This window comes from Littorina saxatilis, linkage group LG1 (genome assembly GCF_037325665.1).
Source record: "Littorina saxatilis isolate snail1 linkage group LG1, US_GU_Lsax_2.0, whole genome shotgun sequence".
Classification (NCBI taxonomy): Eukaryota; Metazoa; Mollusca; class Gastropoda; order Littorinimorpha; family Littorinidae; genus Littorina; species Littorina saxatilis.
In genome coordinates this window covers 9,928,145-9,941,605 of record NC_090245.1, presented here as the reverse complement: position 1 = coordinate 9,941,605, position 13,461 = coordinate 9,928,145, and the positions used below count along the sequence as shown (strand labels likewise).

The window sequence follows — 13,461 nt, the reverse complement described above, 5'->3', positions numbered from 1 at the left end:
CATGTGTTTGTTTGTTTGTGTTCGCATATAGATCTCAAGAATGAACGGACCGATCGTCACCAAACTTGGTGAACAGGTTCTATACATTCCTGAGACGGTCCTTCCCAAACTTGGGACCAGTCAAACACACGGTTAGGGAGTTATTGGTGGATTAAGATGATACAAGGACTTATAGAGGGAGATATTAATGGTCAAAGGGAAATAACCTTCTCAGTTGGTGGCAGTGAGAATGGTTATTTCCCTTTGACCAACGGGGGTGTTTTTTCTACCTCGGAGGAATTTCTTGTTTTATTCAGAAAAGGTTACATGCATGTATTGGTAGGTTCACAGTATGGGAAAGGCAATTCAGAACATGGTGACATTAACAAAAACACATTATGTATACAATGGCAGAAAATAAAGTGGTTTTAGGTATACAAAAGCAGGAAAGCGTTTGCAGTTACTCCTGCATCAGATCTTTGTACGCAGCCCACTTATGAATGTATTTGTCATAACTCATTGTAATCTGATGTAGGCCTACTTGTTTGTCTATTATGTCTACATGTTGAGAGTTGGTTGGACTTTAGCAAGTCTACACTTATAGACAAAAAAACTTGGCAATTAATAATATGTATGAAAAACCTTCATCGACTTTCGTCTTATTGTCATTGCTAAACAGTACAAGAGTAGGGTTCTATGTGTGACATTTGTTGAAGACGTGTTAAAACCGCAGAGTGAAATTGCACACCAAAATGTCTAGACGAGCCGGGAAATAAACTTGCTATTTTCGCGTACGCTAATCGTCGCACAAGAGTACAAGTGCATTTTTTTAACTCAGCGAAGCAGCTTGGAGTAACAACCTGTCTCTGTAGCCTAGCGACCATTTAGAAAATCGTCACGCGGAGCGCTGAAACAGAGAGTCTGCTATCTCTTCCTCTCCTCTCCCAACCCAGCTTCGAAATGGTCCATAGACTATCTGTGACAGCCACGATTGGGTCTCTTTCTCTGCTTGTCTGGCAGGTCTGCTTATTCGAGAATGCCTCTATAACTTAAATCAGCTGTAAATCACGACAAAGAAAAGGTTGGCGTTGTGTCCTGGGAACGATATGTAACATTAGTAGAATAAAACAAACCAAAACGGCAGAACAAGACAAGATCAGTGAATACGCATTTTCGACGCATATACACATTTGCTGAATGTTATCGGAGAGAAATCAAACCCGCAGGTTACCGGTGTACCTTTTACAATGTGAACCCCGTTCTTTAGAACCTTATGCAGAAGAATTTTTTTTTTTAAACAAGAAAGGTAAATCCAAAAGCAAAGAGACTGCCAACGTTCCAAAAATCAGAATCAAAAAACAGGAAAGGTAGGTTGTTGGAACGTTTGTTATTGACAAAACAATACATTCACAGATATTTCGACCTAACGGTCTTTTAAGTGCACAGACAAACAATAAGTAGACAAAACTTAGCTAAATCATAAATCATAAAATCATAAACAAGAAAGGTAAGTTGTTGGAACGTTTAATTTGACAAAACAAAACAAAAAGTTCACAAATATATCGACCCAACGGTCTTTTAAGTGCACAGACAAACAATAACTTACTTGATTCTGAAACTAGGAACGTTGGCAGTCACTTTGTTTTTGGATTGTTATTATGCAGAAGAGCTTAAGTGTCCTGTGCCTGGGGGTGCCCTGTCTTCGGAGGGAAACCACATTGCAGGTTACTGCTGTGGCTTTAAAAATGTGAACCCCCTGAATATGAAGACTGACATTAATTATGGTTTGTCTTTCTCTCTGTGTTGTGCAGAACCGTTTGCAGGAGAAATGTAGACACTGTAGTGTTCGACTCCATTTGCAACAGGTGTTTCCGGTGTAACATTTTAAAATGTGAACACCATAAATTAGAAAACTGATCTTATGTTTTCTCTTTTCTCTGTGTTGTACAGAACCGAACGCAGGAGAGCTGAAAGCTGTTTGACTCCATTTGCGACAAAAATTGGTTCTGGTAGGCCTATACCCTTTATAAAGTGGATCCCATAAATTTAAAAACTGACATTATGTTTTGTCTTTTCTCAGAACCGTATGCAGGAGAGCTGAAAGCTGTTTGACTCCATTTGCAACAAAAAGAGGTTCTGGTTTTTTTAAATATTTTTTTTTTATATATATATATATATAAAGGTGGACCCCATGAATTTGAAATCTGACATTATGTTTTGTCTTTTCTCTGTGTTGCACAGAACCGTATGCAGGAGAGCTTGAAGCTGTTTGACTCCATCTGCAACAACAAGTGGTTCACCGACACGTCGATCATCCTGTTCCTCAACAAGAAGGATCTGTTTGAAGAGAAGATCAAAAAGTCGCCCCTCACCGTCTGTTTTCCTGAATACACCGGTCAGTTTGTCAGCCACTCTGTGTGTGTGTGTGTGTGTGTGTGTGTGTGTGTGTGTGTGTGTGTGTGTGTGTGTGTGTGTGTTTGTATGTGTGTGTGTGTTTGTATGTGTGTGTGTGTTTGTATGTGTGTTTGTCTCTCTGTCTGTCTGTCTTTTCGTTTCTGGCTGTCGCTTTCTGTCTGTCTCTCTCTGTCTCTGTCTCTCTCTCTCTCTCTCTCTCTCTCTCTCTCTCTCTCTCTCTCTCTCTCACTCTCTCTCTCTCGCTCGCCCGCCTGCATTTTTCTACCCATCATTGTGTAAAGAAATAAACACCTAGTAAAGGAACCAAGACGTCACTCCCCAAACTTCTGATGCTTCGTTAGAGGTATTTATGAGTTCAAAGAATCTGCACGCTGAAATCGCAATTTGAATAATGACCTAAAAGTTCTGCCACTTCAGCCTTTTCATGAATCAAAAAACAAGAAGGGTAAGTTGTTGGAGCGTTTGTTAGGGACAAAACAATACGTTACAATCACTAACTAACTATGTGACTGTAATGTATTGTTTTGTCAATAACAAACGTTCCAACAACTTACGGTAACCTTTCTTGTTTTTTTATTCTGAATTTTGGAACATTGGCAGTCTCTTTGTTTTTGGATTTTGTCTTTTCATGATATGACCCCATAAAGGGTTTGAAATCATGAATCAGTGATCAAGTCACACCAACAGTTGAAAAGTCACTCTGAAAGTTCCTGCTAGGCTTAGCATGTGTGGTTGTCTCGGTGATTAACTCACACCAACAGTTTAAAAGTAACTTTGAAAGTTCCTGCTAGGCTGTGCATGTGTTGGTGTCGCATACTTTTAACCTAGCTGTACAGTTTTGAATGGGTAAGCTTATTCCTGAAAATTCTCACGATTTTGGTGAATGTGTTTGTGTTTTCAGGCAAGCAGACGTACGAAGAAGCAGCCGCCTACATCCAAGCACAATTCGAAGCCAAGAATAAAAGTTCATCAAAAGAAATCTACTGCCATCAAACATGTGCAACAGATACTAATAACATTCAGTTTGTGTTTGATGCCGTTACCGACGTGATCATTGCAAACAACCTACGTGGCTGCGGTCTGTATTGAGGCCACGATAGCGCATCTGTCATGTCGTGTCTACTGAGACTCCAGTGCTGCCTGTGCCGGGTGCAATTCAGCTTTGGCTTACGTCACGGACGTGACGTCATGTCTTATACATTGCGTCATGTCGCGTACACTTAAATGGGGACTGTTCTCCAGCTCGCGCGGAGTCGTCATCAGCAACAACAAAACAACAACAACAAGAAAAGTGTGGGAGCTATTTTTAGACGACTTTCACACTCGTTTCTCTCGCAACATCAGGAGCATCAATAGCAGTCTACCAAGCAAGCAAGCAAGCAAGGGAGTGTGAGAAAGCGAAGCAGGCTTACAGAGACTACTACTACCACTACAACTAAACCGTGGGAACTAGTTATGTCTTTTTGTCTTTTTTTTGTTTTGTTCAAAGTGAGAGACTACGAGCACGAAGTGCATGATTCTATATATAAATGTGACTACAGACTCCCACTTTCACATCACGTTTTCCGTGAACAACTGTACTTTTTTTGGTTTGTTCGTTTGTTTGTTATAATTATGAATGTGCAACACAGTGCAACTCTCCTCTCATTGTTCTCCAATCCATCTTGCTTAGGTGACCGACTCCCCCACTCAAGACTAAATGACTGTTCTACGGCCCAAACCGTCACAGTATGTCAAGTAGATCTATACTGCTGCAAACGCGTTTGAAACTAAAGATAAGTTATAGTTGCACTCAAGCAGAAGAAACGGTCATATGATCAGTCCTAAATACACTCAAGCAGAAATAACGTCAAATCAGCTACGTTGAGATGGTGACACCCTTTTCAGTCGCGGTCAGTCTTAGTCGGTAAAGCACGATCATCGCGGTAATATTTTTCTTTTTGACTTTAAAGGACAAAAAATAAAGTTTTTTTGAGTGTGTGTGTCTGTGAATTAAAAACAAAATTTAAGATTAAAAAAAAGCTTCAGACAAAAAAAAAAAGTTACACTGGCGAAAGACGTTCGCATGCATAACTTGCGAACAAGTTTGAATAGAAAAACCTTGTCTTTTGCTTTTGTAATAACAACGGGGTCGCATTGATTGTGAGAACCCAGCCGGTTTTTCCCCAAGTAGCTTATAAACAGGAAATAGGCAGATAGATCTAAACCGAATACACCCCCGCATCACATACCACCCACCCCCACCCCCCACCCACTTTCGTTCACACACCCTTTGTCCATATTCGTTTTAAGTGAATATGCGAATGTGCGCTGGTGGTAATCAAAGTTCCCGGTATTTTTGTGTGCAAGTGTGTTGAGAGAGGACAAAATCGTTGGTTTCTGTTTTTGGCATCTGCCGCTGGTTTCCTCCCTGGTTGCAACTGCTCACAATTTAATCATGTCGCATTTATTGATTTGTTGACTTTTAGGTTTGCATCTTGAGCAAATGTGCATTAGTTTGATTTCATTTTTGGCTGGCAAATGTGCATTAGTTTGATTTCATTTTTGGCTGGCAAATGTGCGCTAGGCTGATTTCAATGTTTTGTTCTGTCGTCCATTCATTTATTTGTTCATCCAATCCATTTTGTTTTAACTTATTTCCTTCACCCATCTCATCAGCGGTGCGTTGTTTTCCTGTCTGAATACCTGAATACCATGAGGTGTCTTACTTGTGACTAGATGCTGCAGTGAATCAGTTTTTCGCTCTCGTTCAGAAAAGCATTCATCTCATCATTTTGTCATAATTTTTGTTGATCTCCGATCATTTGTGTGAGAGAAACTTAATTTTGTCGATTTCTGATTTACATTTTGTGAGACTGAGAAACTTCATTTTGTTGATTTCTGATTATTTTGTGAAGGAGAGAGAAAGTGTTCATATTCTGTGTTCATATACCTCGTGTTCACGTGACTAGTGTTTTATTTCACATTTTATATTCCCATTACTTGGTCAAGTTAGTCTGGATGACACTTTTAAGTGTCTTCGGATGTTCACGTGACACGGGAAAGGGGGTAGCGCCGAAGAAAAGTAGAAAAGACGATGGGCAGAAATAGTAAAATACCAGCCAAAGTGTCTGTCTCCTTGGCAGGGTTAAACACTAAGATAGTACAGTTTTAAGCATGATTTAAAGGATCTAAGGTTGGACTCGCATAATTTTTCTTTTGCTGCTCAGCATTGTTGATTTCGACAAGGGATAGTTTTATGGAACTATATGTGTGGCGGGCGTGTCTGTCTGTGATGTGTGTGTGTGTGTGTGTCGTGTGTGTGTGTGTGTGTGTGCGTGTGTGTGTGTGTGCGTGTGCGTGTGTGTGTGTGTGTGATAGAGAGAGATTTGTATTTAGCATACAATTAAAACACGATCAGAGTTAACGTGACGTGCATAACACAAAAAGAGGTACGGATCTGAGGGGGGGCTTGGGTGAACAGTTTCTCAGATTTTCAGTTTCTCTTCGTTCATCTATTTTCCGCCAGCATAATCATCTTAATTTTTTGGTTAGTAGGTTGTGTTCATAATGGTTATCTTTTCCCGTCTTTACAGAACTACGTCAAACGGGGAGTGTGCAATATTTTTTTAAGAAAATCTGGTCATGTTTCTATTCTGTTTTCGAGCTCAATATTTTTTTCAATTTTAAATGCTCACAGCGCTTTTTGTGCGCACGATTCCTGTTCGTGCGCGCGCTTCCTTATTTCGTGTGTGTGCAATAAGTTGCGCGCTCATTCAGAATTGTTTTTATTCCTCTTTTTACTTCGTACACAACAGCGCAGTTGTTGCTTGTCATTAACGATCAAGGTCAAAGTTTAAGAAGGCTTGGTATTTTAGTGGCACGCTAGATTTTTCATAGGTTTCACGTGCAACAAACTGATAGGTTTTCACGTGTGCGGTGCATGGGTAAAATAATAGGCCGTGACAGGCGTAATCTTAGATGTCGCCGGCAATCTTACTTTAGTACGGCTTTCTGCTTGTAAATCAATGTTTGCTGTATATGCTGCGCTGGGCGAAAGCGCAGATTGAGCTTGTGCACGACGTCATCATGACTGAAGTGCAGCTTTGCGATGACGTAGGTTATGACGTAGGTTATGACGCAGTGGAGGTATGCGGCTTTAACACAATGACTACTTGAAAGGAGCACTTCTCATGAATTTAACAACAGAACAAATACTTTCTTTCTTTCTTTATTTGGTGTTTAACGTCGTTTTCAACCACGAAGGTTATATCGCGACGGAGGACAAATTAATATGTGCTCCCCGCACGTTTTAGTGTAATCTAAGAACAACTGTATAACCTTTGACTGTAGTCGAGAATTGAGTTGATTCTAAAATTGCGCTTCTTTGACCGCAGTGCGAGATCATTCAGAATCTGTCTTTAGCGAGGCACAGAGAACATGTACATCCGCTAAGGAATTCACAGTATGGCTGTGCATAATTGAACTGCGGTGCAGTTCCGACCAAATCTAGCGCAGCTCAAATGCTGACTGCACTCTGGCAGTGCAGGGGAAAACGAACTTTTAGATCGTGCAGACTAGTGCGAAGAAAATTTTGCACGATTAATTGCACGGCAGGTAGCCGGTTCATGCAGATTTACACGATATTTGTGTTTAAACAGTCTTGCTGTCAGCAAAACAATGCGCAAAGTACATCCATTGCTTTTCACACTATTTTGTGGTCACACTCTCTACAGTAGTGCAATGCACACAAAAGAAAAAACAGATTCATGTATTATAATCTGTTGTTTTCACGTTTAGTTTTGCAGCACTGCAATGCACAATTAAAAAACAGGCGATCACACGACGCGAGCGTTTACACTGAAGTCCTGCTGGGCAGTGCAATGCAAGATCTTGAGCGAGTCACACTACGTCTGATCACGAGGTCGTTCAATTTTGACAATCTTATGTGTCATGTAGTCCGTATCGCTATTCATGCCAGTTGTCTCATCATCCAGAATATGTGTTTGTGAAAATGAAATGTCCATTGACTGGTCACTCCTCGATCCCTGACCACTAGGCCAAGAACAAAGAGCTGGAACTCCTGGGGTGGCGTGCACGAGAGGATGCCCAACTGCGTGGGAACTACCAGCGCTGAGTCGGATTTGGTTGAAATTGAGATTCGTTTGAGATGACAACCAATGCGAACCATTGTTTGTGTCCTACTCAGTTGGACACTTTCTCGTGAAGACTACCCCTGCGGTATAAGTGAACTGATGTATAATATAAGTTAGATCACTACTACCACCACCATCATCATTATCCTCCAATGCACCCTCCCAACTTACACCCCCCCCCCCCCCCCCACCTTCTTCACTACAATGTTTGGAGATGCTACTGTGTTGTTTTTGAGACGAATGAGTGGAACGTGCGCACGTGCAAAACTTGACTTTGTCCCACTTGTATCAGATGAGTAACATGAATCCCCTGCGTCGTCTGCACTGAATGATTTCGTTTTTGATTTCACGGACTTTTATATAAAACAAAAAATTGAAGCTGTGTTGGATCGTCAACTCGCCCTCGTTTTGCCTATCTTTGATGTGGATACATGTGAACGTGATTTGAACTTTTTGGTTTTTCATATTTAAGACAAACTTGTAATTATTACCTTGTGGATGTGATTTGTTCACATTATTCTAAGTGTCATGTAAGTGAAGGAGACCTGTTCACACTTCGGCTGTAAATGTAAATGTGATGTGTGTGAATACGTGGTCTGTTTACGATTTTTTGACGTATGTATACCATGTAGAGTTGTTTCTGACTTTTTTTTTTCGATCGATGTCTTATGCTATGCCTATCTCGTCGATAGTGGTACACACGTTCAAACATGTTTTCTTGTGCTTTCTGCTTGTACGACGACCAAGCAGGGATGTATTCACACTTGCATCAATGCGTTTCTATAGTGACGCCAGCTTTTCTTCTTTTTTTTTTTTAGCTGTGTGCGAGAGCGTGTTTCTTGGCTTGAGTCTGGCAAGAACTGTACATGTGTACGTGCTCTGCGTAGTGTCATCCGTTTTGATTACGGCTGATTATTATGTCCGCTTGAAAACGTCCTCAACCTTCATCCTGCAAAAAGAGAGAGACAGACATCCACTTCCATTCAGAATCCCCTTTTCTTCCTGTCCTGTTGTCAGCTTTCCTCCGCAAGGGAGACAATTTGAGAGAAACCTGGATGTGTGTATTCGTAGAGAACTGGCTTTTGTACTTCCTCGCTATGGTCACATACTGGGAAGAGCGTAGTGTACGCTTTTGTCTGTCCCTCTGCAGTTAGAGTCTGTCATGCAATAGCCACAAGCAAGAAAATCGGCTTCTATCTCAGACCCAAGCGATAATATACCGGGTTATGGTGTAGTATGGTTCGGATAATAGTCATCAGCATTTAGGTTGCAAGGGACAAATCCGTTTGCAGCAATAGCAATGTAGCGTTGATTCCTTCGCTTGTCATGAACTGGAGCTTTTAATGACTAACTTTAGGAAGTGAAAGTAGGTCACTGTGCTGCGTGTAAGCGTGATACTGTTCTCTCCTTTTCTGTTCTTTCCTGACCTTTCTCAGTCTTTTGTTTGTTTGTCAGCCTATCTCTTCAATGGGAAACGTTCGTTCGCAAGGACAATACAAAACATTGAGACGATGGAATTCACGTGCGTTATGGGTCGTACTTTTGAAGTACAAGCCTAAATCGTATATTTAAAAAAAATAAAAAATAAAAAAAAAGCTAACAAACAAAAAAACACGGAATTGAAATCCGTGAATGTATCTTTTGAAAGATGCTATCCTCTTTCTGACAGACTTAGCTGTGGAAGCGTTGTGAGTTGAACCCTCCAGCGGATCGTGTTTCACCCTTCTCTACTAGTTTCCTCCCATACGCACCTCGTATCTTTGGAATATGTTACATTTCAGATTTGAGTCTGGGTGGAAAGCGTGCATTATCCCCCCCCCCCCCCCCCCCCCACGCGAGACATCATCACTTTTCCTGTAGTGTGAACAGACTGAAATCCGGGAAGTGTCATGACTTGGCCCAGTCGCAACCACAGCCAGGAGGAGGGGGAGACAGCGAGAAAGTAATGACAATTTAAAAAAAAAATTCTGGAAGGGGGTTGCAGGCATTGGTAGTGAAACTGAATTTATAGAGCATTTCAGCAAAGATCGTGTTTCTCTAAGAACTGGGTTAACTGCTTTCCAGGAGAGCATTGAAATGGGTCGGGTTTATTTATGTATCTCTCCTTAATAAAAAATAAAAACGTTGAAGTCAGATCTTCGCGCGCTGGCTGGGAAACCAAAACACTTGAGCGTTATAGCCGCACAAAGACAGTTCTGTAAAGCCGAACAAGAACGATGTGTTTTCAGGCAACCCCCCGCCACAGCAAAAACCATTACAGCCAAAAAGGAAAAGGGATAGGGGGGGAGGGGGGGACATTCAGAAGGTGGGGGGGGGGGGGGGGTAATAAGGAGCAGATCTGGGAATGTGTTGAACATAATGTCAGCTTTTTTTTCACCTAATGACGAGATAGCAAAACAAGCAAACAAAACACGCTGCGCGGCGATCCTTGCCACTTTACACGGGATTCTGTTCGGCGTTTTCCCCTTATGACGTCATCACGAGAGTCAGGAAGGCAAGACTGAGGAGTATGACGCGTGCTGACGTCAACCTTTCTTTCCCCATAGGTCTCTCTGTCTCTGTAGATGTTGCGTGTACGGTGAGGGAGGCGAGAACATTACATGTATATCAATCGTGTGTCGGTTTTTGTTTTGCCCCATAAGTGTTTTGATTATCCATGAAGTCAATATCCATGAAGTGAAGACAGTTTTGCCACACTGACACACGCATGACAATGTCTAGATGGGCGCCTCAGCGATCGTAGCGAATTGTTCAATTGACACTTTCTCCCCTCATCTTTGGCTGTGTTTTGCTTTGTGCGCAGTGTGTGTGTGTATGTTTAACATTATGTACATGTGTCCATAGTTTTCTGCTGCATGTAAGCAAGCAAGTAAGCAAGTAAGTCCACGGGATGACTGCAGTTCACTTTGTCTCTCACGTCCGAGAGACACACACAAGCTCGTGTTTTTTTGTTATGATCATTATTTTCTGCGTTTGTTCTCGCATTCTCTTGTATCTGTCCATTTCACTTGTACAGAATAACCGTCTGTGTGGATGATGCGAACTTCTCAGTGTGGTTTCTTTTTCCAAGGAGTTTCTTTTTCTGTGAAAAAATGGTTGTCCAGTTGTTGTTTTTGTTTCTTTCCGGTACACGTTTGAAGCCAACGACTTTTTTTTAAAAATTATTATTAGTTGGTTGGTTGGTTGGACTTGTTTTAATTTAATCTGCCAGTTTTGCTCAGCAATCTTCTTACGCGCAAACCTTGCAGCTGTGTCAGTAGTTTCAGTTCCTAAGCTAAAGAATCGAGATCACTTATGAGTATCAGTGAGAAAGAAAGAAATGTGAGGCCAAGTCTGAGGACTGCTTCGTACGGCTCATAGGCCACAAATGGGTTGGAGAAAATTCAGCTGCTTTGGGGCTATTTGGTGGTTCCCAGTAAACTTTCAGATTACGAGTCGGTTTTTGCTACTGTTCCACGACTACGTCAGTAACCTGTATCATTGTGGAAAAATGGGAGAACTGGTGGTAAAACCCATCAAATGTTTCTATTTAACTTTTGCAAAAAGGCGTATGCGTTCTTGTAAACAATGTTAACACCATGGTTGTTTTATTACTCTTTCGCGCGTCTTTATCAGATATCCGAAAGACAACAGAGAAACCATTTTTTTTTACTGGATAAGGAGTTGTTTCAAAATCGAAAGTTACCAAAGCCGACTTGGAGAAGAAAAAAAAGACGGGTTTACAACTTTTCAGTACAATTCTCAAGAGAAAAAAACCCACACATTTGGTAGCATGCTTACGGTTAGTCTTCGAAAACAAAAACTGACGGTAATAAGTTGATGGAAATTGAACCAGATCATTGATGCATGCACTGAAACCCACTGGCAACCGTACAAAAAAAGTGCTTTTCTTAGTGGCTCCGGGAGGGAGAGCGGGAGGGGCAACGTTAGCCCCCTCCCCTCCCCTTTTGTGAGAGCCGTCTCCGTGTACGTGGTGTGTAATGTACTGTACTGTTTTCTCTCTGTTCGTGGTCACTCCACGGCTTTATGTACAAGTGTGGCCGCCACTTCGTTTTCACTTTTGATTTCATTGTACAAGTGTTTCTAATGCAAGTGAGTTGCTCTGGCATTGTATCATTAGGTCTGACACACACATCACGCGTCCACTACTACTATGTCTACTCTCTACACCTACTTCCCTTGTATACTCGAGCTGCTGTTTTTCCAGCGGTTTACTCTCTCTCGCTCTCTCTCTTTCTCTCTCTCGCTCTCTCTCTTTCTCTCTCTCTCTTTTCACGTGCAGTGTAGTAAGTAAGTAAGAGAACCATTGCTTGTTGCCACAATTCTGCTGATGTGATGCTGGATGGTGAAAGAATGGGAACTCAAATCATGGTGTATATTTTTTTCTTTTTCTTTCTTCAGTTCTTTCTCAGTCCTGTTTCATCCGAAATCTGTCTGTCGGGTGTAATAACTTGTGATCGAGTGCATCTGTTTGTGTGGCAAACTAAATTTTCAAGACTCAAAAGAAACACAAAATTCCAAACGTTTTGCGTCTATGCTTCAAAACGTCAAAGGTCAGCGACCGACGTATTATAAACCGTTCTTGTTTATTCCATCCCGGCCTGAATCGGTTTCCTTCTGATTCTGGGTTAAGAGTTTCAAGTCGGTATTTTGCTCATACTGGTTTTGGAAACATCTCGACCGGATTTTCTTGGTAGCTGTTGTTTTTTCTCCCATCTCACTCGGCCCAGAAACATTGCAAGCATTACGAAAAAGGAAAAACAACAAAGTCTCTCTTTCTATGCGTTTGTCTCTCTGTCACTCTCGCTCTTATTCGTCTTTGTTTCTTTCTTTGATCAACCTGAAATAAAACATTTAGAATTTTGATACACTTTTCTTGTTTTCTTTTGGCAGAAAGGATGCGCTGGTGATGGTGATGGTGAAAGTTGTGCGTGTGTGTGTATTTGTGTGTGTGTGTGTGTGTGTGTGTGTGTGTGTGTGTGTGTGTGTGTGTACTATTTGTTATTTTCCGTTGTTTTTGTTTCATAACCACTCATTTCCGAATGTCAGTAGTCACAAGGAACTAAAACAACAACCAAAAAACCACAAACAAACAAGCAAATAATCAAAACTCAAAAGTGCAAGGATGAACTATGTGGTACAAAATTTGTTTATACTTCTCTGCAAAGCGTCAACAAAAGTGATAGTGAGTGGCTGCTGACACCAGTTGATCATGTTTGAAATCAAGGATAAGCCATAAATTGTTCATAAAATAGCTAAAACTCTTCAGTTTTAAAACTAAAAAATTCTAAAACGGGGCCTTGCCCATGTACCCCCACAAGGGGTCTACCTCTGGATCCCAGGTTGTAACCCCCCCGGCCTCTGGCTTAACTGCTCCGCCCCTGGACACACACACACACACACACACACACACACAAACACACTCTCAACTACGCAACATCATAGTGGGTGTATCAACAACCACAAAACCAGACGATCGAGGGCGCAATAACTCAGGCCTACACACGCCGCTTTTGTTTTGATTTCATGAGACCGGGTGGGAATCTGATACCAACCCGGACCTCTCAGCACTGAACAAAACTTTATATGGCAACAGATGTATATAGTGTTATACCTCTGTTTCACGCTGTTGCTGCCCACTTTTGACAAGGCTAGAATCAACAAACCTTCATTTGATCCGGAACAGATGTGAGTGGTTGACATTAGGTCACCGAAGATGTTATTGGCGAAGGGAAAAAAAAGCAAAACAAAGCTATTGTCACAACTCTAAATAATCACCGAAGCAACGCATATATATTATATCAGCACAATCATATTACCAAACCGGTCAAAACTACGTCACAGTTATAAAGTCGAACCTGTCTATTACGACGACCCAAGGAACCGGCCAAAACTGGTAGTTATAGACAGGTGGTCGCAATGGAAAGGTGAA

At 41.5% G+C, this 13,461-nt stretch overlaps 1 protein-coding gene across 1 annotated transcript in view; it reads left to right on the top strand.

Moving 5' to 3' along the window:
- The window catches only part of LOC138961269 (guanine nucleotide-binding protein G(o) subunit alpha), a 48,752-nt gene extending 36,357 nt beyond the window's left edge, over positions 1 to 12,395 (top strand). The window contains exons 7-8 of the mRNA XM_070332875.1: positions 2,221 to 2,374; positions 3,296 to 12,395. Coding sequence (XP_070188976.1) covers positions 2,221 to 2,374; positions 3,296 to 3,483 — 342 coding nt within the window. The 3' untranslated portion in view covers positions 3,484 to 12,395. The remainder of the gene's footprint in view (positions 1 to 2,220; positions 2,375 to 3,295) is intronic.
- Positions 12,396 to 13,461: the final 1,066 nt, after the last annotated feature.